A 24762-nucleotide genomic window follows, 5' to 3' on the forward strand; every position below is an offset into this window, starting at 1 on the left:
CCAAATAAATGATGTTAAATCAGAGAGCGGGAGGAACCGTGCGCTTCACTGTGCACGTCCCACTCACAACAAAAGAGACTCGCAGCAGAGGAACAGCAGCTACTGCAGCTTTCACCATCACTGAAGCCAGAATTAAGAACTGCTTAAAGCGGCGCCGCCTCAGATCCAGACAGATTGATGGCACGTCCAGGTCCATTTTATGTAACCATTCATTTTTAGCTGTTTACAAGGTGGAGGGCTCTAAAGAGGGAAGAGAAGCCTTTCAGGACCACGGACAGAGGACGCTCGGCTCCTTTCCCCTGTTTTGGTCGGACTTCCACCACAGCTTCACATATTTAACAACCTCTGGGAGACTCAAAAAAAGGCCCAGGAAATATTAAATGTGTGCTCTGCGATTCCACTTGTGCTTTTACTCTTGTATATTTTAGACCGATGCTCTGGATTTAGAGAGAAATGTCACGTGGCCTTCTCTTCTACTCTCTCCACACAATATTTCAACATGGGTGTAAAATGGACTTTTAAAAGGAAGCAGCATTCATCACGTTAATCATGAGAACAGTTAAAAAGTTTAGAATCTTGGCTGGAAGCCGCCTGTGATCGAGGCTGTTATTCCTCCGGGACTGATGGGGGCGGTATAAACACCTACGTGTGCTCTGGCATTATCATTCACTGTGTTTCCTTTTTAGCCCTAATAAAGTTTGTGTAAAATTGATTTCACTGTCACTGTAGCGTCTTCCTGACCAGAGAGAAGCTATTTACTGCTTCACACCCACCTTCTAAAGCCCCCATGAGGGGTATTTGTGATTTCATGCTGTAGAAATAATAATAATAAAGTTGATCGAGGCAATTTTCATGAAAGAAAATGTAAAATGATCACTGTCAAACTGATTCATATCTGCATTAGCTCAGCTTTTCTGGGCCGTTATTGCACCGCTTGTTAACAATTAAATACAGAAATCACAAACAGGAGCTTACCTGCTACTTTTTCGGGGCAGGGGTAGATCCTTCTGGGGAGCAAGACACAAAGAGAGGGAGGGGACAGAATGAGACGATTAGGTGAGTTCAACCCAATAAACCCTAAAGATGAAGATGAGACCTTATAGAGAAACACTCACTACCACAATGACTGCGACAACGGACCACATTCAAGGCAAAAACAAATTTCACTCGTGACTAGACGGTAATAAAACACTTCCAGGTTATTTCTCAGGGAAGCAGTTGGAAAACCGAAGCATCAGGAACAACCAGGTAAAAAGGTTTAAAAAGGTTGCTGCTGTATTTATGAGGTTGGAACGTGACAGCAGGAGCTCTGACGTGATTAGAGAGAGAGAGAGACAGGCAGAGAGAGAGAGACAGGCAGAGAGAGAGAGACAGGCAGAGAGAGAGAGGCAGAGAGAGAGAGAGGCAGAGAGAGAGACAGGCAGAGAGAGAGAGAGAGAGAGGCAGAGAGAGAGAGAGACAGGCAGGAGAGAGAGAGACAGGCAGAGAGAGACAGGCAGAGAGAGAGAGACAGGCAGAGAGAGACAGACAGAGAGAGAGAGACAGGCAGAGAGAGAGAGAGGCAGAGAGAGAGAGAGAGAGAGAGAGAGAGAGACAGACAGAGAGAGAGACAGACAGAGAGAGAGACAGGCAGAGAGAGAGAGAGAGAGACAGGCAGAGAGAGAGAGACAGGCAGAGAGAGAGAGAGAGAGACAGGCAGAGAGAGAGAGACAGGCAGAGAGAGACAGGCAGAGAGAGAGAGAGACTATCTCTTTGGCTTTGCATGTGTAAACAACATAGCAGAAACCAGAACCACGTGGGGGTGATGGGATGTGACCTGACAGCTGAGGCCTGCGTCTCAAAACAAGCGCACAACCCAAAAACTCACCTGATTTGCATTCATGCGCGCTAAAAAAAAAAGATTTGCATTTAACGAAGGAAGCCAACTCAACTCAATTAATCTTCCCAAAGACTAACATGAATTATTTAATCGGTGAATTCTGCCCCGACATCATCAGAAGCTTCGCCTGCTGCTAAACGCCCCAGAACTCAGATTCACCCTCGACGGCATCTGTTTCTCCTTGCTGCCAGCTGGGCGTGACCACGGGACAGATAAGGGCGAGGACTGTTCTCCACGTGAGTGACGTCACCTATCGTGGCGAGGACTGTTCTCAACGTGAGTGACGTCACCTATCGTGGCGAGGACTGTTCTCCACGTGAGTGACGTCACCTGTCATGGCGAGGACCGTTCTCAACGTGAGTGACGTCACCTATCAGGGCGAGGACTGTTCTCCACGTGAGTGACGTCACCTGTCGTGGCGAGGACTGTTCTCCACGTGAGTGACGTCACCTATCATGGCGAGGACTGTTCTCAACGTGAGTGACTGTTCTCAACGTGAGTGACTGTTCTCCACGTGAGTGACGTCACCTATCATGGCGAGGACTGTTCTCAACGTGAGTGACTGTTCTCAACGTGAGTGACTGTTCTCAACGTGAGTGACGTCACCTATCAGGGCGAGGACTGTTCTCCACGTGAGTGATGTCACCTGTCAGGGCGAGGACTGTTCTCAACGTGAGTGACGTCACCTATCAGGGCGAGGACTGTTCTCAACGTGAGTGACGTCACCTATCAGGGCGAGGACTGTTCTCAACGTGAGTGACGTCACCTATCAGGGCGAGGACTGTTCTCAACGTGAGTGACGTCACCTATCGTGGCGAGGACTGTTCTCAAAGTGAGTGACGTCACCTGTCGTGGCGAGGACTGTTCTCAACGTGAGTGACGTCACCTATCAGGGCGAGGACTGTTCTCAACGTGAGTGACGTCACCTATCGTGGCGAGGACTGTTCTCCACGTGAGTGACGTCACCTATCGTGGCGAGGACTGTTCTCAACGTGAGTGACGTCACCTATCATGGCGAGGACTGTTCTCAACGTGAGTGACGTCACCTATCAGGGCGAGGACTGTTCTCAACGTGAGTGACGTCACCTATCGTGGCGAGGACTGTTCTCCACGTGAGTGATGTCACCTATCATGGCGAGCGCTTTCTGGGACGGCTAATAACTTACATCATCAGGAGGAAGTGAGCTTAGCCAGGGTGACTCAGAGCGATGCCCCGCAGGATTACAAATACTGTACCAGTGTGTGTGTGTGTGTGTGTGGGGGGGGTGATAGGGGGGCTAATGGATAAAAACCCCAACACCTGCTCCCTCCCCGCTCCAGACAGCTATTGCACACGCGTTACTGGCGACTCCAGGATCAAACAATAGTAAACGATGTCCTGCGCCAGTCAGGTGACCATGACAACGCCTGAAAGTTCCCTGCAACAATCTGGACACAAAATAAAGGTAGCAAAAGCTGCCTTCAAGACACTCGCTGTTGTTTCCGGAATGTTTTCCTCCCAAGGGCGAATTATGGGATGGCTGGAAAGCAAAGAAAAGATGCTAATTCGCTGCTAATCTGCGCAGCACTGGGAGCTTGCTACACCGGACCAGTGCAGTTTCTTACATTAAAAAATTCACTTCAAAGCTCTGAATTTATGGCAGTCTAAATAAATGACACACTGACTCATTCGCTGGCCTACTTTTCTTCTGCTTTTCTAGTTTCACATGTAAACAAGAGATATTTTTAGGCTGCTCAGGGATCGATGGTGGACGTGTTGGTTCTTCATCAGTGATCTTTACAGGTGATGTGGTTCAAATAAAGGCGGCTATTTCCAAACACACGAGACCCTGATTTACTGTGTTGATGCAACCGATGCACTCTGGGTAAATATCCCAGCTTTTCTGAAGAAGAGACACCAGAAGGACGCGGAGAGGGAGAACAAAGCAGCAGTGGGTGACGGGACTTGGCCACCCGAGCTGGATCTCCTGCACTGATCACAGTCCTCAATCCACTGTGCTTAACATGGGCAGAACGCCCAGAGCAGGACTAATTATGTGTGTGTGTGTGTGTGTGTGTGAGTGTGTGTGTGTGTGTGAGACACAGACAGGCAGACAGACAGACAGACCTGCAGGACCTCAACTTTAACCTGGGATTTTAGGGTGAAGGTTAAGAGTGAGGCGTGAATTGAGGTTAAGCTGTGGGGCTGAATAGGTATTAGTCCAAAATATTGACTGGAAAATCAATGAAATTTATCATAAACTATCAAGAGGAAAACAATGACCTTTGCTTTGACTATGGAGGTGGAATAAAGGAACTGTTCCGCAACCTGAGTCGTGTTTCATTTGCATAAATGCCTGATAAGATAATAACTTGTTCCCGGTCCGGCTCCGCCCCCAACATGGCGTGGCCATGCTCAGGCGCCGTCTCCCTCCTTTGTTTCCCCGGTATGAAGAATGTCTCTGCTGTAAAAAGATCCGGACATTAGCCACTTAAACTGGGGGGATCCTGACCCACATCTGCCGTCTGCCTCAGGTTCGCCACCCCTCCCCCCACCCGTCCCCTCTCCTCCTGGATTCCAGACCTCTCAGCCTGTCCTGCTGGTGGTGGTTGGACTTCCTCCCAGAGGGCACGCGGGGCTGTTAGGCCACCATTAGTCCTGCTAATGTGCCTGACAATTGCCCCGCATCCTCACCATTTAGACCTCCCGGCTCTGAGATATGGATATCGACCACTTGGTCGGGAAAGGAGGGGAGGGGAACGGGGGGAGGGCGGCAGCCGATTTACTATGGAGGTGTCGATAGGAACAAACAAAAGATGCTCCGCGAGGCTCCACTGGGTCATGGAGGGACCCAGAGATGGGGGCTCACAGCCTTGGGCAACAGTCTGTAGGATTTACCCTGGAACACGCCTGCACCAGGCACCAGGCACTCATCAGCGCTGGGAGACATGGGTCAGCAAAGCCGAGTCCAGCTCAGGTGGCGCTGAAGAACGCACGGTTGTCCAACATTAAACAGGACTGGAATTCACAGGTCCTGTCAACTGGGTCCAGTATCAGTGTGTGTGGGGGGGGGGGACATCTCCCTCGCCGTGTGTCATATCGTTCTGTCTGAGGCAGAAGAACGTCCCAGCAGAACCTGGAGGCCCATATTAAGTGTTTCCCCGCTTCATTTGACCCGACTCAGCACACAGTGGAAACACGATCGTCCAGGTGAAAATCCTTCAGCAAACGGACTCATCTATACAACTATGATCTATACAACTATGATCTATACAACTATAATCTATACAACTATGATCTATACAACTATAATCTATTCAGCACCATAGTTACAGCCTGTATATATATATTTATCTTGGTTGCAATGACTTTTATATACCCTTTACATATCTGTGAACTCTGTAAATACAAACATATAGATTGATATCATAAACATATATCATTGTGTGTATATTGTATATACCCATCACAGTTTTATTCGCTACTTAAGCACTTCTGGTTAGATGCTAACTGCATCGTTGCCTTGTACTTGTGACATGTGTAATGACAATAAAGTTGAATCTAATCTAATCTAATCTACTACTATAATCTAGACTACTATAAACTATACTACTATAATCTATACTACAATAATCTATACTACTATAAAATATACTAAAATATATACTACTATAAACTAGACTACTATAATCTATACTTCTATAAACTAGACTACTATAATCTATACTTCTATCATCTAGACTACTATAATCTATCCTATTAACTAGACTGCTATTAACTAGACTACTATAATCTATGCTATTATAATCTATACTTCTATAAACCATACTACTATAATCTATCCTACTATATAAGATTGTCAGATACTACACTCTATAATCCTGATTTAGGTCTTTTGTGTTCCACATCAAGCAGTTTAGAGATTTCCAGGTTTCCATGCAACCCAGAAGGCCTCTGCCTCCTCATGGTATAGAGTCTATACTATAGACTAAGAGACTATAGAGATAAGAGACATTGGATGATCACACTGCAACTTACATGTGAAGTAACCTAATGAGGTTAAGCAATAAAGTAACATCTCGTGCTCCCCATTAGGATCCACCAGGAACTAATAGGCCTGTTTTTACTGCTTAGCTGGACATGCTAAAGCTAAAGTAATTAAAACACGTTTGAGGACAATAATTATCGCGTGATTTCAGACGCGTGGTTACAGATCAGCGGTCGTTTCTAACACGTCCTCACCTGCAACCTCCGTCTTCGGATGATCCCAGAATCATCCATGGTACCTGTCCGCGGTCACACCTGTGGAAGGCTCTCGTGACGCCTGTGGTTTCCAGGTGACGGGAGGAGGAGAGAGAGAGGGGGGGGGGGGGGGGGGTCCCTTCTTTATTGGTGCTCAGCGAGCCAGCGTCAGCGATGCCAAACAGTTCGGAATTCCGAATCAGAGCCGTAGAATCGGGTTTCCTGTAAAGCGTTTAAAGGAAGCGAGACTCTTGTGACAACATGTCAGGTCCCGACAGACCTGCCCCGTGATGGGCGCTGCTGAGCAGGCGCCAGTGGCCCCGCGGGGATCAGCTCGAGTCCAGAAGATACCGACGGGACCCCAGACTGGAGAGGATCGCTCCGCAGACCACAGCAACTTCAGGCATCCGTCCAAATCTCCCCCGTCACGGCAGAAATGTGCAAAATCCCAACATCGCCTCACAAACGCGTCGCCAACGATCGTTAAAATCCGCGATCAGAACTGGGTGAAAAGGCGCCGCTGCATCCTCGCCGTGCATCTCAAACGTGCACGATGCTACATCCGCGGGCAGCGCGTTGAAAAAGGGGCGAGATCAATGACAATAGTGCGCGTCCGTGCGGGCAGCGACGCGCGCCCAGACATCGCCGATGGGAGAAGGTGAGCGCCCCTCGACGTCCTCAGGTCGCCGCTGTTGTCCCCGCCGACCCTCTGCGGTATCGCGGGGTTTGTGGCGGCGATGGGCGGCTGCTGCTGCTCAGGCTCCGGCCGCGGCTCCGAACACCCACTTCCTACTAGCGGCCGACGTTTAACCCTTCAGACGCCGCGCTGCTTTCACACGTCGCCTTTATTTGAGACTCCAGCGGCGTCAGGAACATTGTGAGACTATAAATTATGCACCGTTTCTTGATTTGGATGGAAATTATGAATATAATATTATACAAAGCTTTTACAAAAGACGCGCTGTGGAGTTTGATGAGGATTTTGTTTGCTTTTTAGACATTTTGCACACCCGTTGATTATTTATTCAAACACCCAGAAGCCTAATTAACACGCAGAAAGCTCTGGCAACTCCCCTAAAATAAATGTAAACCGAGCGTATTTGCAATCCAAACCTACTGCTTCCTACTAACACGTCACATTTACACTGTGAGAGTCGTTAAGACGTTTCCCGGGTCAGCTGATGGGAAATGAATGACTGGAATAAGGATGAGGCATAAACGGCCCACGGATCAGAAAGATGCTAAAGCTACTGCTAATTAACTGGGGGGGGGGGGGGGGGGGGGGGGGGGGGTCACACTCAGGGGCTGTGGGATCAATAGATTCCTTGGACTTGCTAAGAGCCAGAACCAACATCTGCTTTTTGGGGGTGAATCCTCTATGAAAGGAGACACCCAATCCATCCATCCATCCATCCATCCATCCATCCATCCATCCATCCATCCATTCATTCATAAATGTTAATAAAAGTCGGAAGAGAAGAAGCCGGCGGAGGTCGCGTGAGACCAGGACCACCAACCCAGGCTGGCCTGATCAAGATGGCTGCAGAATATCCATTTAATTGAGATTATTTACTATAACGTCGCCATCTCCACCAGCTCTGCTCGGCGAGGCGCGCGTGTGGGCCACGTGTGTGTTTGTGGCGCGTGTGCTGCAGCCCCACCAGGTGGAACATTAGGACTCACTTATCAGCTCATTTGGGCTGCGCTGCTTCACTCACCAACAATACATATTGGATTCATTTGACACCGTCTTTGTTCGTTAGCTGCTTGAGAGCGTGCGCGAGGAGACCCAAACGTGCACGCTGCTGCCGCTGAGGCCGCCGGTTTAACAAGGCCTCTTCGTTGGCGTCGGTGTTCCGCGTAAAAGCTTTGGATGACGTCACCCTTCAGCGAGATGTCCCTGAACTCATCACGGACTCAGCCGGCCGCACAAACCCGACTGCTGCGTGCGTGCGTGCGTGCGCGCGCGCGCGCAGGACTTACTCGAGCCCAGGCTTGAACCCCCACACCTCTGCCACTGTGCTCTCATCCTGTCGTCTTTATTCAACTCTTCTTTTATTCAGATCTTCCTGCTGCTCTCTGCTGCCACCTTCTCTTTGTTTCCACCCTTCACGGGGGTCTCACCCTCCGCAGCAGCGCTAAAAGCCCCCGTCTGGGGAGAGGAGCCTCTCTAAATAAAACAGAGACAGTCGGCGCTTCATCACTCATTAGGTTAAAGTTCAAAATCAAAGCTCACGTTCTCATTTAAACAGTCGTGTATTCAGATAAATGTCATTTTATCAACAAAAAATGAGCAAATTGGACATTTAAAGGGTGAATGAAGCCCACTGACACTGATGCAAAGAATCCGGTTCTATATTTTCCTGCATTTCTCTGATGACAGCAAACATCGAGACAAGCACGAACACGCCAAGATTCTGACGTGCACGTTCTTAAATGATGTTCTGACTTACAGCGAGAAGGTTACAGTTAAGGTGAGGTGTGAGAGATTGGCGATAAATATGGCTGAAAGTATCATTTAGTTTAATTTTGGAAAGACTTGGAGCATTAATTTAGATTTTGGAGCTTTTTAAACAAAACTATAGTCAAGCAGCTTTTTTTAAAATCTTTTTATTGGGTATATTTCACATGCATAAAGTAAAAACGTCCAAAGTGGCCCCATCATTTCCTTCATTATGAATCGAATTAGAAAGTTATCTAGAGTCTATAACTATTGACTATAATGTTAATAACGGAAGTTTTAGGACCAACCAGAACGTGTCACTCTGGCGCCCTCTGGCGACGCAGGAAGTTCATGCCGAGAATTGAGCAAAAGATTTTTAAAAATGGAATAAGTTCTATTTTGCTATACTATCCATTAATTCATTGAACAATTTCATATGTGTGTATGTATGTCTGAGAGCACAGGTGTGAAGGTACCTGGGGTTCTTGGTAGAGGTTGTTTATTCTGTCTCCACGTTCCCAAATCTGCTCGGTCACGAGTGACGCACATACTTATCAGGAAAAGAACTTTAAAGCCTCAAAATCAATGATCGGAAGAGCGGGAACGTTGGAAGTTTCAGGGATGAATCTGAAAGGTCGGTGACATTTGAGCTGGTGATCAATGCGAAGACACACGTTGTCTTAATGGTGACGAGCTCCTGGAGTCATCAGCAATCTTTGGACCTAAAGATCTTTTTAACGACATCAACAACAGGTCAGAAAAGCATCTAATCAATAAAAGATCACAGGATCTGATCTGTGGTCGGTACAGGAGTGAAAGAGGTTGAGCGTGCCCGATTTAACGGAGGAGGAGTTCATTCATAAAACCTCCGTGTGTCCTCAGTGGAGAAGAACCAGCATAATCCAATCAAGGCAGTTAAAAGACGCTGCTACAAGAAACTGGGACGATGCGTAACAACAGGAGGGATTAGAAGCCTCCTGACCCGGGGAGCCGACAGAGCGCCGTCCCTGAGGTCCCCACGGGCGCGTTCCCTCCCAGCATCCATCGCTGATCCTCTGGATCTAGAGCTGAAGAGGACAGATTGGGCTGCTGAAATAGTCCTGAACCATCAAATATCAACATTGGAGACAGCGACCAGCAGAATCGGCCCTCGTTTTCCTTCCAAATGCTCCGATTTATCAGCGAAACCTTGTTGAGAACTCCTAAATAACCCAAATACACCACTGAAGTTGCCATCATGTGATGAGTCCCCAAAATGTTTGATTGGATGTTTAAGATTGAAGGTGTGAGTTTATTGACCATTGCAATAAACTCACACAGACAAGAGCATCAAAATAAGAGCAGCGACTTTATTTCTGAATGCACTTTGGATGCTCGATGTTCTCGGGTTAAAATAACAAGCCTCAGGTTGTACAGCCAGAATCCTGGATCACACGGGCTTCACCTGGCAGCTCTGGTACCGATTACAGCCCTTAATCAATGGAAAAAGTCGCTCCCTGCCAGAGAGCAGCATGACCTCTACTTACCCCCCAGGCACTGCGTTCCTGTGGGGTTGGTGGGCTAATATCTTATTTATCTTTAGAGCAGAACCTGAATAATTGTGACAGATTGTTCTAGATTCACCATAAAGGCGTTATTAGTGCTCACCCAACAGTGGATAAAGAGCACAGATTTTGATTCACAACCAGGGAATGATGGCGTGTTGAGATGATGAATTAAAGCCCTTTGGCATCACCGTTTTATCCTGGCCTCGCCTCACTACTAATCCCATTGACGTAGGAGGCGCCCCGGCCGCTCAGGGGGATTAGACGAGGAGCTGGAGGGTTTATAAATGGAGGTGAAAGAAGAGATCAGGAAAGGAAGCGCACTGAAGTCAACAGCTCAAGACCTGCACCTGTTGGTGTGACCACAGAGGCGACCCCCCCCCCCCCGCTGAGGCTGAGACCAGGACCGGCGTTCCTCCCAGCATCATGAACGTGGAGACGGTGCTCCAGAACACATCGGCCACGGCCGCCTTTGACAGAGAGGCTCTATCCCGGAGAGCCCTGAGGGCGACCCCCAGAGGAGCATCGTCCCATTTTGTCGGGAGCTCCATCATCATCCTGTCCTCGTTCGCCGTCTCCACGCTGGCGATGAACTGTGGGAAGAAAATCCAGGACAGCAAGCGGAAGCAGGAAGACGGATATGCCTTTTGTTGAAAAGCAAAGCAAAAGAAAAGGGGCGAGGATGCAGCAGAGCAGCATGAGCGGAGCTGCTGTGGCTTCAGATCAGCCACTTCCACCCAGAACCATCAAACTACCAGATGATGCAGTCATGAACCAGACTTCAACCTTTTACCTCATGGACTCACACAGCTTTGAGAATGGAGCTAAACGTATGTTCTAGCGTCTGATAGTTTGAATTTAATGTAATAGTCTTTGTATTAGTGAAACAGTGAAAAGTGTATTCATGTAAATGTCATTGGAAATGTGATTATCCTGAGTTTCTGTATGGAGCCAATTCAACATGACAACTAGATGTATTTCAAAGGTTTTGGGCACATCTTGGTTTACTGTAGTGCAAATACAAGTACTGTGTGGTTATTGTAAATATTAGAAGGTGAACTTGTTCAGAAATGTTGAGAATGTTACTCTGAATCCGTCCTGGAGGTTGGTGTATTCTATCACACCTCCGGTAGGGGGCAGCACAGGCACTAAACGCTTCAACACCTTGCGACATCAATTCTTGGCGAGATTATTTTAATAAAGTCCAATAAGAACACAGTTTTAAAGACCTTTTTGTGTCTGAAGATAAAAACGTATCCCAGGAGGCCACGTTACACTGCTGTGAGTCCCCAGAATCATCTGTGCGGAGGTGCGTCTGAGACAGGAAGAGCTCCTCAAAGGGTGTCCAGGCTCTTCAGCTTCCTGTCACTGAAGAATCGGTGCGTCTGGTTGGAACCGCTTTGGCTGCCTCCTCCCGCTGCTGCACTGAAATAGGACAGCATGGACCTGTTGTTGCGGCGCTGCGCCGCTTTCTCTCCGTCTTCGTCATCGTCATCATCGTCCCTGAGGAGACAGAAAACAGGGCTGAGTTCATCATCCGGGCTGATTCGCATTCAATCTAAAGGATTTGCAGGCTCAAAAGTGGATGTGGCGAGTAAAAACACACATTTGCCTTTGACAAAAGTGACATTTATTCATTTAAAACACACGACTTTGTGAGGCGACCTTCGAACCTTTCAGGCCAACAGAACAGTAGTAGAAAAAATAAACCTAATTAAAGGAGTAGCATCAAAAGCTTTACAAAGTAAAGCGGTAACCTCAGTAACAGAAGCGTCCGTGAGCAGATTAACATTTAGGATTCACGTAAGGTTAAAATCAAACCGTGCAGCTGCACATCAGGCACATTTAGGACAGTGCTCGTTACTCATCATTTAAAATACGCCGCATCAGCTCCAGGGATTAGAAATGAAGCGTGAAACACCCAGTTTAAGGTGTGAACTGCGATCCCATCGTAGTTAAATCTATGAATCGGGTCAATCCCTTATTTACCAATGGACTGTAACTCCTCTGCTGTCCATCAGAGTTTGGGCCGTGCTCCAGCTGAATCGGACAAGCTGGGGGTATCCGAACACAGGGTCCAGGTACCTGAGGAGCCAAGCTTTAGTTTTGGGGTCTGAAACAAAGTAAAATATCAGCTCGTGATTCATTTCTTTTGATTGGATTCTTCATATTAGAGCTGAGACGGCACATTTGTGGAATCAGGAAAGGCTGCTGGTACCGCTGGGGTATCCTGAGCCGTAGTCTGCGTCCACCTCTCCCAGGTCTTCACCAAACCTCCAGTGTTTGACAGCAAAGTCTCTGGCCACCTGCAGGGCACAAACACGTCCCACTGAGCTCATCGACCACCTCCAGGACCAAAGTAACACCACAGGAAATAAACTAACAAGTACAGGATAATGGGAATATGGCGTAATGGGGCGCCTGCTCACTCACTTTGGCGCAGATGCTGGCTGCACTGACGATGGGAAACAACGAGTCGGCCTTTGGCCTCACTGTCACGGCAATTCCAGGGAAGATCTTTGAGAGTTTGTCCTCGTACTTGTCTGCTGGTCCAACTGTGTCTACAAACACCTGGAAACCAGTAAGACAAGGGCATAGAAACGGGTTTTTTTAAGAATGGATAGTTCCAAAAAGCCCATTACATCGAGACTAACTGGAAAAGATATCATAAAAAGAGCCGTTTCCAGATCTTATTTCTACATTAATCTGCTTTGACACATCAAATTCAATCAACCAACCTAAAACGTTCTGAAATAGACACATAATCTGAAAAATATATGCAGATATAACCAAGGAGTGCTGTTGACGATGCCTCTACGACACATCCTGGTGACAGTACAGGTGTGCACGTGTTACGATGACCTGCACGTACCTCTTTGAGCTGCACCCCACAGTCCAGAGCATGTTGGACCAGACCGATGGCGGTGTCGTGCGAGAGGGCATTCAGGTTGTATTTCGTCCTAGCAAAAGCAGCCATGTTTTAGTGTGAAATAGTGCAGAAAAGTGTGAAATGTTGCACCAGATCATTTAAGTGTCCGATACCGCTGTAACATGCTATTAGAGATGGTATTTGGTGAGAGGACCTGCAGAGCCCAGCCAACATAACTCTTTGCTTCATCCATCTTTTCAAACAGAGCCTCTCTTTCTGCCTCAGTCAGGGTCTTTGAATCTAAGAGAACAATAAAATTGGTTAAAATAATGCCCTTTAGGGGCTCAATGCATCTTTCTTTACCTGCTACTTTCAAATCCTTCAGCTCTTCCTTTCTGGATATTGGGCAGAAACATATACCATATACCATGGGCCCTGGAATAAATGACATGAATTTATGAATAGTATGCATGCTCTATATGAGGGAGATGATGCGGTGGTACCACGCAAACACGCCATCGAGTCCCGTACCGAGGACGGGCCCCCTGCCGGCCTCATCGATGCCCAGACAGCAGTCTTCAGTCCGGCATATGTCTGGAATCTGAGACTTTAGCCGACAACTTACCGAGTTGTCTGCTTCGAATGGGCTGAGGTCCATGAGGGAACGCTGCAAAGAAAAGGAACACAGATATTCCTGTAAAGAACTTAAAAACCGCAAACTGTCGCGGCCTGAGACACAATTGACTGAATGTGCTCGTAGAGTTTAGCTAATGTATTAACGATAAGTAATTAGCTTTGTGAATAACTAAGCACTGCACTTCATCGTTAAAAAAATGCATGTGTCAACACAACTGGTTCACGAAAAGTCTTACATATTTGTCAGTAATCTGCAATTATGTCGAAAATAATAACAGCGTATTTGGCGCCCTGCAATGACGTCAGACGACTTCTTCTTCGTGGAGTTAGCAGCGCAGACGCGTCGCGGGTAATGCTGCCCCCTACTGTTCACGCCCGGCGTGATTCGTTATTTCCCCATTTCCTCGAATAAATTCTGATATTGTGCAGAAATCTGTCACTTTCGAGATATAAATTCAGCAAATCCCGATGAACGTGTGAAAACACGTTACACGGTGCTGTTACCCATCATTTTTTTGTTTCATTTTCGTACAATTTTCCCTTCTTTACTATTAACACAAGAATGTGCTTCTAATCAATAAAGGAAACACAAAAGTAAACACTCCTCTTTACATTTGGTGGAAAGTTTGCAAGATCCGTCGGTTATGTTAATGCTCTCTGACTGGTGACAATTGCTGTGAAAACAGAATTTTAGAATAATCTGTACGTGCAGGTATAAGCCCAATGCAATATGTAAGATTTAGAGTAGAAATTTAACTTTAAACACGAACAATCTTCTGGAAAAAAAAACAAAGTGAAGATGTTCTTATTTACTACACAATTTAACTGTCCTGTATTAAAATGTAGGCAAAGGAAACGAGGTTTCATTCATAACAATGTATCATAAAATAAGATACATTAAATATAAATGCTGTGTTATATTGTTTAATAATTTATAATAAATATGTAAATAGCAGGTAAAATAAAGAGAGTGCTAATATATTCCAGAAAGGGGGAAAATTGTGGATGTGTGTCAGGAGGGCAAAAAGACAAATGAAAGAGAATAAATTAAATGGAAAAAATTATATTGTACAAATGCAAGAGCACAAATAACACACCCATAAAATCTGAAACTGTTCTGCACATAAAGAAAATGTACTTGTGAATAAAGAGGGAAACATAATGACAACGGTGATTACGGTATTTTCACATTTGCAAATGAAACTGAAATTTAAATTTAACTTGTGTCTGAAGAGTCTGATTAATTTTTCTTTTAAAACTTAATTTCTCCAAATTCAAAAAGGCTGCGATCAGATGTTCTAAAGATTTCATTCTATTTGATTTTTCAATATCTGAATTCTTCCCCCAGACAATTTTCTTCAATTCATCATTAGTTCTGGGTTCTTATCTCAGCTATTTATCCTATTTATTTGTCCTATTTATTTCTAACGGGACAAAACTGTTTAATCCCATCAATATCAAACTCTGGATGTATTCATTCTCAGAAAATTGATTACGCTCTCATCAATCTCTCATTTGAGAGGATGACTTGTTGCTTTCTTAGTTGAATTCTACAGCCAGAAACCAGCTTGAAGGTCGTCCGGAGCCTCAGGTGGAGGGATGAGGGCGAGCATGAGGAAAACCCACGTACAAAAGTCCAAGTGTACATTGATTTGCTTAAAATGTCCTTTCCTCTGGCTCTTTACAGCACCCCCCCCCCCCACCCCACCCTCTCCCTCTGAATGGTTTTCTTTGTGTTTTGCCATAAGACACAGTCCCCGACCGATTAAATGTGGGGAATTAGCAGTCAATTTTAGCCCAACACACACAAACACACTAAAGAGCTTAGAGTGGTAGAGTGCTGATTGTGTTGTTATTACAGTTCACACGTCAGCACCGTGTTTTTATTCCTCTCGCCTGGCTGTCCGTTACATTGCTGCCACGCAAAATAACGCTCTCACGCTTCATTTATTTATTTATTTTATTTATTTTTTATAAATAAAATGATTTAATAGAAGACGAGAATAATATTCAACATTATTTTTCTGGTATGGAAGCGAAATACCCAAGTGAAAGTAGAGCAAACACTTTACAAAACTATCCAGAATTATACAAAACAGAGGAAGCAGAGGTGCGACACACAATGTACTATTACTGACATAAAAATCTCAACTACACAGTAACAGGGTCAGTATAAAATGTTAAAATATGCATCACATTAAAAAAAGGTGAAGCCAGTGTGTAGTGATGATAATTATTCACATTTCTGAGAGGAACAGAGGAAAAGAAAACAACTGTAAGGATAAGAAACATGCAGTGCAGAACAGTTGTACATGTGATTCTAATCCTGAAGCTCGTTATCGGAAGAGATTTGGTTGAGACTTATAGAGTTTAGCTTGGATAAATGAGATGTGAATCAGCAAAAAGTTAGCCAAAAAGTGGAATTAAGTGGAGGATAAATGAATTTGCCATCAGCGTATTTTATCAAGCGTTGAGAGTCTATTTTCTTCTTTGCTGTTGGCACAACAGAGTTGAGGTAAATGTCAAAGACTTAGCAGTGAGCTGAATTACGTCTTAAAGATCTCTCTTTCCCTCTCGTTTCCCTATTTAGTTCCCATTAAAGGCTGAATCCTTCAGTTCAGTGAAGTCAGTGAAGAGACATAATTACAGAGTGTGCTATCTACAGAGATCAGCAGGTTGTGAGATCCTTTTCTGGCCATGAACACACAACCCCAGATACAAACACGCTTTTCCCAAAGCAGTGGTGAAGGCGCATGAGTGTAATATGAAACCAGTCACAATAACGTTACACCCTAAGTATATATGATATCAACCTCGACAAGAAACATATCAAATAAAACATCCAAAAAAAAAAAAATCTGCTTTAGTTTGGTTAATAAAATCAGATTTTGCCAGTGTAACGCTGACGTCTGTGGGTCAAATTGTCGTTTTCTTGCTATCTCTGTCACGCACGCACACACACACACACACACACACACACACACACACACACAGTATATTACAACTTAAAAAATTTATGATGGCACAAGTGTTACATTTCTTGTCTCCTTTCTGATTGGCTTTTCATTTTTTAAGCTATGTAAGGCCATGGTAGGTATATTTTACATTATATTGGCTAATAAACATCCTATGATAATATCGGTTTGGCACACACACAAACACACACACAAACACACACACACGTTTCCCATAATTCCCTCTGCTCGGTTGGTCTTCCTCAAGGTCTTGTAAGTGTAGTGTAAACAGGCTGCTCCCAGTGCGTGGGGCTGTGAGAGGGACCCACGCTGGAGGGGTCTCCGATGGTCGTGTACAGGGGCCTCTGTGTCGGGCCCATGTAAGAGAAGGCTGAGTACAGCCCCGGGGCCTGGCTGGAGTGGGCATAGTATGCCCCGGGGGCCTGGTGGTCTCCGTAGTCGAACTGAGGCCTGGAGGCCAGCGAGGGGAAAGCAGAGCCGTAATGAGGGAGGCTGAGAGGGGTGTAGGTGACGTGGGTGCCCGAGGAAGGGGAGGAGGAGGCCTCGGCGTAGTGGCTGCCGGATGCTGACTCGCTCTTGATCTGGGCCTTGGACGGGTCAGTGGAGGATGGAGACGCTTGAGGCTGCTGCTGTTTGGAGAGCCAGGCAGAGTGGCCGCTGGCAGCGGCCAGAGCGTAGGCGTAGGAGGAGGTGGAGGAGCCGGCCGCCGAGGCCACGGTCGCGCTCTGCGGGTGGCCGTTGGGAGGGAGGTACTGGTCAAACTCATTGACGTCAAACGGTTCGATGTTGGACATCACCTCGTGGCTGATCTCGCCGATATCCATGGCACCAAAGTCGATGTGAGGTTTGGCGTTCGATGACGACGGTCCACTGGAGGTCCCGTCACCCCCGACCCCGAGGGCACCCCTGGAGCCTCCGGACCCCCCAGCCGCCACGGCTGCGCCGTCCCTCTTGGGATCAGACAGCTTCCCGGACTGGAGCTCAGTCTTCGGGGTGGTGGGGGGCGTAGGTGGGCTGTGACCCTGGCCTGTAAGAGAAGCCAAGTCAGGTCAATGATTCAGTATTCTCCAGATTTTATTATGTGATTAAAATTGCTCTTTCTTTTCAAACGTGCCGTCAGAATAAGAGGAATCACTGGACCTGTGAGCCACCTACCAGCAGGATGGTGGTGGTGATGGTGGTGGTGGTGGTGGTGCAGGTCGTCCAGAGGAGACCCAGCCCCGTTGTGTTCCAGATGCAGGGTTTTGTAGTGTGACTGGGAGTGGCTGGCTTCTCCTTCCCCCTGACCGTCGGACTCGCTCGCAGCCATAAGTTTGCCGTTCTTGCGTCTCCGCGGCTGGTACTTGTAGTCCGGGTAGTCCTTTTTATGCTGCTTCCTCAGCCTTTCCGCCTCCTCGATGAATGGCCTCTTGTCGGTCTCGTTTAACAACCTGTGGAGAGAAAAACAAGACTGAATTTACCCGCTATGAGCAGCTAGTATTCGTGTAAAGGTATTTATTTAATCGCTCATCTGTAAACTAGATGTAGCCGTGCGTAACGGTTAATGCTTCACGATTCACTCAAGTCGGTTTCAACTTGTACAGCTACAAAAATGTTTTAAATTTCGCACTCTGATATAGGCAACATCGCATGGATCCCAACACACACCCAACACCCACTCGTGGTACCGACCTCCACAGTTTGCCCAGCGTCTTGCTGAGCTCGGCGTTGTGCAGGTGCGGGTACTGGTCGGCGAGTTTCCTCCTGGCCGCTTGCGCCCACACCATGAAGGCGTTCATTGGCCTCTTCACGTGCGGCTTGGCTTTGTTTCCGTTGTTTACGCGCACTGGCATCGGCACCAATGTCCAGTCGTAACCGTCCAGCACCTGGCTGACCGCCTCTCTGATGCCGATCGGGAAGCGATCGTCCTCTTCCTCTGACTTGGCTCCGGATCTGCCCCCGTCGTCCCCGCTGCCGTCCCCGACACACAGCGCGCTCAGCTGCTGCGGCGTGACGCTCAGAGGCGAGCCCTGGCTGGGGGGCCCTCCGGGCTGGCTGGGTGACAGGGAGTGACCATCATCTGACCCTCCGGGGCTCATTTCCGCCTCAGACAGGCTGTGCTCCTCGGCTGACATGCTTTTATTTTAATCTTTGAATCAGCAAGGTGACACGAGCTTCACTCTCAGATTTCAGTTGGAAGTCCAATTTATAATTTCAAAACTTGTTATGTGTTATTAATTGAGGATTCTATCCCAGTTATTACTGCCTCCTGTCCGAGATAAACATAGTGCCGAGAAAAGGCGTCCCGGTCCTGGAAATCCCGCTTCAGCAAGAGCTCGTTATCTAAAACCACATCAATTTTAAGGGAGAAGTTTTAGCACTAATGCAGCTCAAAAATAGAGACAGAGATAAATTTACTATGTATTAAAACATGTCCTTATGGCGCTAAACGTTTCACATAATAACAGCCCGATATTAATAATATCCACAATAATAATAATAAATGTATTATCACCGTTCGTTTTAAACGTCATTCGGCAACATGAACAGTTAACATGCGGCTAATATTTGACTTTAATTTTGAAAAATGTATTTTTCATTTACTAAAAAATTACATAACTTACCAGTTTAGACGTCTACTGGTCCAACATGGGAGTGCGTGTTGCTGACTGCAGAGCCGATGAATGGTGGCTCTGTGTGGCAACACCGGAGCTTAAAGAGCGCCTTGTGAGAAGGACTGAGCGCAGAAAAAAAAGTGATTGAAAGTGGAAAACATTCCCAGAAAGGCAGCATTCCAGCACACTCAAAACCGCGCCCCTCGGCACCAAGCCGCGCTCCGATTGGTCGGCCAATTATATCGCCGGTTCCTGATTGGCCAGGAGCAGCACACTCCGTTAATGTCGGTCTGTCCGTCACTGCAACATTTTCGACAGAGAAGAGGTGAGATTTTACATCGGAGAGGCTTAAATGACTCGACAGTGCGTCCATTTAGAGGCAGGAGAAGGCCAGCTTTGTTGCTCGTGTTGACATGTTATATCAAACAAATAAACAATCATCAGCGGAATTATGGCCTCCTGCGGTGACGGTAAAAGGAGTTGAGCTGGGAATCACCCTGAAGGAAAAAGATAGAAACTATAATCCACCATTTTCCAAAATGGTAAAATCTGTACGAACAAAACAAAACAAATCATTCTGAAACGATCAAGTAGCCAAATCTGTGTTATTTCAGTTTATTATAAATACATTAATGCGTCGGACTTTGTCACTAGCTATGAACATAGTAACGTAAATTCTTGCCATGCTTGGAATTTAGAATATAGTTCCAAGTGTGAAGCTCCATGCTGCCATCCCAAAAGAGGCTATTCATTTATTTCTAATTGTGAAAGATGAGTCTGATCATAAATGCAAATAAACCTGACAAAGGAGGCCCCGCGAGCGGAAAATAAATATAAAAGACTAAGAAAAAGGTGTGTGAGCAACAAGTGGAGGATAAATGATGTCATCGCCGTGCGTAAGGGTCTCAACACGTGCGCAAAATCTCCCGGTTTTAGATATTCTCTTTCTAAAGGAGAATGCGAAATGTTTGGATTCGTGTTAAAGGTCCAGGAATTCGGCAGCCCGAAGGAGACCAAGAATCTCATCCCACTGTTCTGGAATATCTAAACGAATTTGTCAAACTCGAGGTAAAAAAAAGTCAAACCCTCACAGCCGCCAGTTGAAACCAGCTCTATAACCCAAAAGATGCTACAAATACAGTTCTAGTCCGGGAATTGTGCGTAACAGGGGTTTAGTTAGGCCGTGGTCTGTGTTCTGATAGGAACGGAGAGGATTTTCGGACACGCGCACACGCACACCGACACACACACATTAAACGAATGCAACAATAACCCCTGTGTGTCCGTTGCCTCTCATGCTGGGCTCCACTCTCCGTTTTCTCCCTCTCTCTCCCTTCTATCTTTGCTCTCTTTGTCTCCATCTCAGGTGAATCGCGGCCATGTGATCAAACGCCCAAGCCTCTGTCCATTAACCCTCGTAAACGAAAAAAATGGGGAACAAAAAGCAGTTTTGTGCCGCAAACATAGGGGAAAAAAAATGATAACAGAGAGCGATGTGTGCGTCTTTCTCCCCTTATGTCCTGGCATAGACAGTAGTCGCGCACACATAGAAAATAGAGTGAGCAGACAGGACACATGGAGCTCTCTGGTTCGACCGCCTCACGCTCCTGACTTTATTCGGCTGGATAAAGCTGGATTCAGGCCTTGGAGGAACTGATGGTATAGTGGCGTGAGGGGGAGCTATGGGCCGCCGGCGGTGGGGGCGGGAGGGGGACACCTGCGCGCTGCACCCCAGTGATCAGCCATGCACGCTGGGAACGTGCACGAGGCCTCCGAGGCTTGTGAAGGGAGTTCTCCCGTCTGAACGTAAGATGCTGTTTTTGGGGGGGAAATGTTTGATGATGTGCGCGTCGTTTCTGGGGCCGCGGTCGCTGCTGCGGTGACGCGCGAGCACAGCGGGACGTCCAACAGGCCCCCAGGGACACGCTGCTGTAGTCCGTCCGAATTTAATGACACTTCAATTTTGCATTTAATTTGAAAGAAACTAAAGCAGAAGGAGGATTTTATTAACGCCTTTCTGACACCAAAACCCCCCGAAGAATGCGGCTTATATTAATGATGAAGATGATGATGATGGTGGTGACTTTGAGTCTTATTTTCCTTCGTTTATTATTATTGTTGTTGTCATAACAATAATAACAACAATTGTCATTATTATTATTACTATTGTTATTATAACTATTGTTATTATTATTATAACTACTACTACTATTATTATTATTTCTCTGTGAAACGTTATTTCGATCATGTTTGTTGCCTAAAATACATTTTTATATATTGGGATTGTGAAAATTGAAACCACCTCGGGGGGAAATATTTTCTTCTGGAACAAATGTCCGATTTGCTGCAGTTATTTTGCTTGAATAACAGGACAACAGCAAGTGTTTCTCCCACTGAATTGTCGTTATGTTTCACTCTGTTCATTAAAATATCGCCAACGTTTGTTCACACTTTTAATATTTCTACCGACACGTGTGACCCTAAAAGTGGGAAAACCACGTTAATGTGAAAAAGGGTCACGTGGATTGTTGTGTTTGTTTGTTTGTTGTTAGAAAAGCTATCTCATCTATAATTAACCAATGAAACGTAATAACGAGCTTTGTAACTGTCGCGACTCGCTGCGAAAAATCCCCAATCTTTAGGGAGACAAATGGTCCTTTTTGATTCACTCGTTTCCAAATCGCCCGCAGCTCTTTTGGAGCTGGAGTTCACACGGTCGGAGTTTAATTCTAAATAAAGAGGCACGTCTCACATTTATCTTTGTTGGTGCCAAAGTGCCTCCACCACCGAAGAAAATAAATAAACAACAATTCGGATTATTTTTCTCAAGCATTTCTAATCAACAGCTGCTGTTTTATTTCTGCCTTTAGCTTTTAGCCAATTTTAGACGTCAGTAAAAATGTAATTTTATTTTATTATATAATGTGATTCTATAAGTTGAAATAGGTTGTTACATTAGATTAAGGGTGGAATTTTGGAGCATAAAGTTTGAGCCAACAGGCCGATTCTTTCTATTAATTACAACAAATGTAATTTATGTGGAGGTTGGCAGCTTAAGTATTGGGTCAGCCACCAACTTTAAATGTTTAAAAGTTCTGAGACATTATTTTGTTGGTCAACGTCACAAAACCAGCAGATCGTTTTTAACTTACTGCTAAAATGATCTCGATTTTTTTCACCCGACACTCGAACGTTATAGTTTCGTTCTTTTGGCTGAATGGACGCGACTGTTCCGGAAAACAGCCTTGTAAACCTGGCCTGTATTCCGGGATGATGCAGGCATGTCCTGTGGCGTGATCGCGGCCTCAGGGTAGCAGAAATTTATCAGAAAATAGAGCTCACATGGTCCCATCAGTCCCTGTAACCTGCCATGTGACTGCAGTAATGGGTCTCTCCATGGCTGCACAGACCACTGGGTCACAAGAGCCTGTTTCCTGCGACTCCCGGGGGAGAAGATTCATGAGAGGGAAAGGTCTCATGATCGGCGGGGAGTTCAAAGGTCACGATGGGGAAAGAAGGGGTCAAAAAGTCAGCCTTCAGGTGCACGCCGCGTCACGGAGGCTCCACGCGTTGCCAGGGCAACCTCAGGCAGCTGATTCGAGGTGGATCGGTGGATTTATGAGGGATGTTTTCAGGTGTGGGTGTTCTGCTGGGGAAAAGATGTTTGTGGGAAGACAGAGGAAAAGAGACGGGCTTTGGCTTTAGTGTTTAGAAACGCCCAGGGGAAATTCCTGAAATGTGACGATGGAGCGAAAAAGGCAGCGAGAGGAAGAAAACAGAGATGCAGAGAGAGTCCGGCAGCGATACGGATCAGGGAAGCATGCACAGCAGTCAAATATTCAAGTGCTGGGTCACATTCTGAATTAAACTCACGCATAATTAGAGGGAAGCATTCATTCCCGGGTCAAAGGGAACATTGGGACTAAAGAGAATGGCGTCACTCGTTCCAAATGATGACGAATGTCCCCGAAATATCAGGAGACTCGTTTCAGAGGGGTGTTTTCTCTCCCTGAAAATGTCATTTCAAATCACGTCTTCTGCTTCTTCTGCTTCTTGTTGACTGGGGATAAACACCAAACCTCTTCCGTAAATGTCCTGTTCCCTGGGGGGGGGGGGGTTGTGTGGAAGACAGGGGGAATTCCAGCTGTGTGGACGGACTATCAATAAAACTCATGTGACTCCATCGTTTACGCTGGAACCTTCAGCCGACGTCTCATTAACGCTCATCCCACGAGGCACCAACGCCTCCTCCAACAAATCCCCCCTTTTTTTTTGATGCTAACGCGGGGAAGAATCTCCCGGCCGGGGCTGCAGGTGGTTTCTGGGGGCGTCGTTTGATCTCCGCCGTGCACGTTTGCTGACGCGGCGTCGAGGAGACGGGTCAGAGAACGATTCCCCGTCTGACCTCTGCCGCTCCGCTCCCTCTGCCCGTTCTCACCCAGTAAATTAGCGCAGCTGCACGACACTTAAATGTGTGCCCCTCTTTTCCCTTTGGGAGCGAATGAGACTGAGATGAATCCTCTCTTTGTGCTCTGTCTCAGACCCCCCCCCCCACCCCCCCCAATAGTTTCTTGCCTTCTCCGTCTCTTTTATTTGGGAGAGAGGGCGATGGCAGGAAGGCAGCGCTGGTGAGGTGGTGGCGATGGTGAAGGCAGAGAGGGAGGGGGGGGGGTGTGGTCGGGGGGGGGGGGGGCGGTGGTGGCGCTGGGTTGGGGTATCTTGTTGGACGACATTCCTGTGCAGCTGTGGAGGCTGGTGCAGGCTGGGGGATGGGGGTGGGGGTGGGGGTGGGGGTGGGGGGGGGGTCATCATTGCATTGCAGGGCATCATGAATGGCCTATTGTTCGCCGGCTGCGTCCGCATCTCTTCTTTATCCCCGCAGAGCGAGATGGAGGCCGAGCCGCCCGACAGCAGAGGGGAGATGAGATAAAGACGAGCGACGCGTTTGGGTCTCGGGCTCCGGGACCGGAGCCCAGTGAAAGGTGCCAGCTGTGCCCCGAGAACAGCGTCAGACGTGCACGCTGGCGGCGGCGCCCGTGGAGGAGGCGGGAGGATGTCCACACCGTGGCGGTGGTGAAGCCGGGGATGATGGTGACGCTCACAATGGCGGCATTCATGTCCTGATGCCTCTCGCTCCGCGGTCGCCGGCGTGCGCGCGTGCCGGTGCAATGGGCGACTCAGCACTTGCCAATATCGACGTGGTTGACAAGTCTGATAATTACGGCCATTTAAAACCGTCTGGTCACATTTTAAACTGCTTCACAGCTTCACCTGCTCGACCCGCTCGCCGTCTTTATCGGAAATCTGAGGAGCAAAAAACAGGAAAATGGCCGATTTTTGCTTTGGTGCCATCACAAAATGCTTCTTTTGTTCAGGCGCTGGAACCCAACGTTGCAAAAGGTTGTTATTTTTTCCACGAGTCGACAGTTGCTCATTGTGTTTATTGTCAAAGTTTTGGCAGGAAATAGCATCAAATGTGTCCCGTTGAAGTTTTTCTGTGGCTTCATTCACTCATTTTTACACAATTTTTCACTCTAATGTCGGATTTACTGTGTAATTCACCTTTATTTTCCCTGGAATAAAGCTTCTTGTTTATGAAC

The 24762-nt window shown here is 46.9% G+C and overlaps 3 protein-coding genes and 1 long non-coding RNA gene across 8 annotated transcripts in view; 1 reads left to right on the forward strand and 3 right to left on the reverse strand.

Moving 5' to 3' along the window:
- The window catches only part of mast1a (microtubule associated serine/threonine kinase 1a), a 34299-nt gene extending 27471 nt beyond the window's left edge, over positions 1–6828 (reverse strand). The window contains exons 1-2 of one of the 3 annotated variants that reach the window (XM_029851221.1): positions 6102–6828; positions 976–1007 (exon numbers count right to left, since the gene is read on the reverse strand). In XM_029851221.1, the coding sequence (XP_029707081.1) occupies positions 976–1007; positions 6102–6140 (71 nt within the window). In that variant the 5' untranslated portion in view covers positions 6141–6828. The remainder of the gene's footprint in view (positions 1–975; positions 1008–6101) is intronic. The other 2 variants (XM_029851220.1, XM_029851219.1) reach the window with 2 other exon arrangements.
- A 4187-nt stretch (positions 6829–11015) lies between these two features.
- rnaseh2a (ribonuclease H2, subunit A) lies at positions 11016–13967 on the reverse strand. 2 transcript variants are annotated; one of them, XM_003976050.3, is made up of 9 exons: positions 13830–13967; positions 13489–13624; positions 13321–13392; positions 13131–13257; positions 12961–13048; positions 12522–12659; positions 12307–12394; positions 12078–12201; positions 11016–11591 (listed from the first exon to the last, which is right to left on the reverse strand). In XM_003976050.3, exons 2-9 carry the CDS (start codon positions 13613–13615, stop codon positions 11423–11425), a joined length of 933 nt encoding a protein of 310 aa, XP_003976099.2. In that variant the 5' UTR covers positions 13616–13624; positions 13830–13967; the 3' UTR covers positions 11016–11422. The 2 variants fall into 2 exon arrangements, with proteins under 2 accessions (XP_003976099.2, XP_029706986.1); XM_029851126.1 differs by lacking the exon at positions 13830–13967 and having other exon boundaries at positions 13583–13604.
- A 1598-nt stretch (positions 13968–15565) lies between these two features.
- On the reverse strand, positions 15566–19352 carry LOC101065251 (transcription factor Sox-10). 2 transcript variants are annotated; one of them, XM_011616943.2, is made up of 4 exons: positions 19172–19352; positions 18240–18890; positions 17709–17998; positions 15566–17595 (listed from the first exon to the last, which is right to left on the reverse strand). In XM_011616943.2, exons 2-4 carry the CDS (start codon positions 18680–18682, stop codon positions 16811–16813), a joined length of 1518 nt encoding a protein of 505 aa, XP_011615245.1. In that variant the 5' UTR covers positions 18683–18890; positions 19172–19352; the 3' UTR covers positions 15566–16810. The 2 variants fall into 2 exon arrangements, with proteins under 2 accessions (XP_011615245.1, XP_003976097.1); XM_003976048.3 differs by having other exon boundaries at positions 17724–17998; positions 19172–19336.
- A 1477-nt stretch (positions 19353–20829) lies between these two features.
- On the forward strand, positions 20830–24762 carry LOC115253367 (uncharacterized). Its single transcript, XR_003891703.1, has 2 exons — positions 20830–20968; positions 24045–24762. It is a non-coding gene; the product is annotated as an uncharacterized lncRNA (long non-coding RNA).

Source organism: Takifugu rubripes, chromosome 17 (assembly GCF_901000725.2).
Source record: "Takifugu rubripes chromosome 17, fTakRub1.2, whole genome shotgun sequence".
NCBI lineage: Eukaryota > Metazoa > Chordata > Actinopteri > Tetraodontiformes > Tetraodontidae > Takifugu > Takifugu rubripes.

What these genes read in the sequence shown, in the direction of transcription:
- rnaseh2a (XM_003976050.3), bottom strand. Translation starts at nt 13,615, where the DNA reads ATGGACCTCAGCCCATTCGAAGCAGACAACTCGGTAAGTTGTCGGCTA. An exon ending in CGGCAGGGGGCCCGTCCTCG is followed by an intron (nt 13,393 to 13,488) that starts GTACGGGACTCG and finishes CATTTATTCCAG; the next exon opens with GGCCCATGGTATATGGTATA. An exon ending in CAGCCAGCATCTGCGCCAAA is followed by an intron (nt 12,395 to 12,521) that starts GTGAGTGAGCAG and finishes TGTGCCCTGCAG; the next exon opens with GTGGCCAGAGACTTTGCTGT.
- LOC101065251 (XM_011616943.2), bottom strand. Translation starts at nt 18,682, where the DNA reads ATGTCAGCCGAGGAGCACAGCCTGTCTGAGGCGGAAATGAGCCCCGGA. An exon ending in ACGCTGGGCAAACTGTGGAG is followed by an intron (nt 17,999 to 18,239) that starts GTCGGTACCACG and finishes TTCTCTCCACAG; the next exon opens with GTTGTTAAACGAGACCGACA. An exon ending in TGCTGGTAGGTGGCTCACAG is followed by an intron (nt 17,596 to 17,708) that starts GTCCAGTGATTC and finishes CTTCTCTTACAG; the next exon opens with GCCAGGGTCACAGCCCACCT.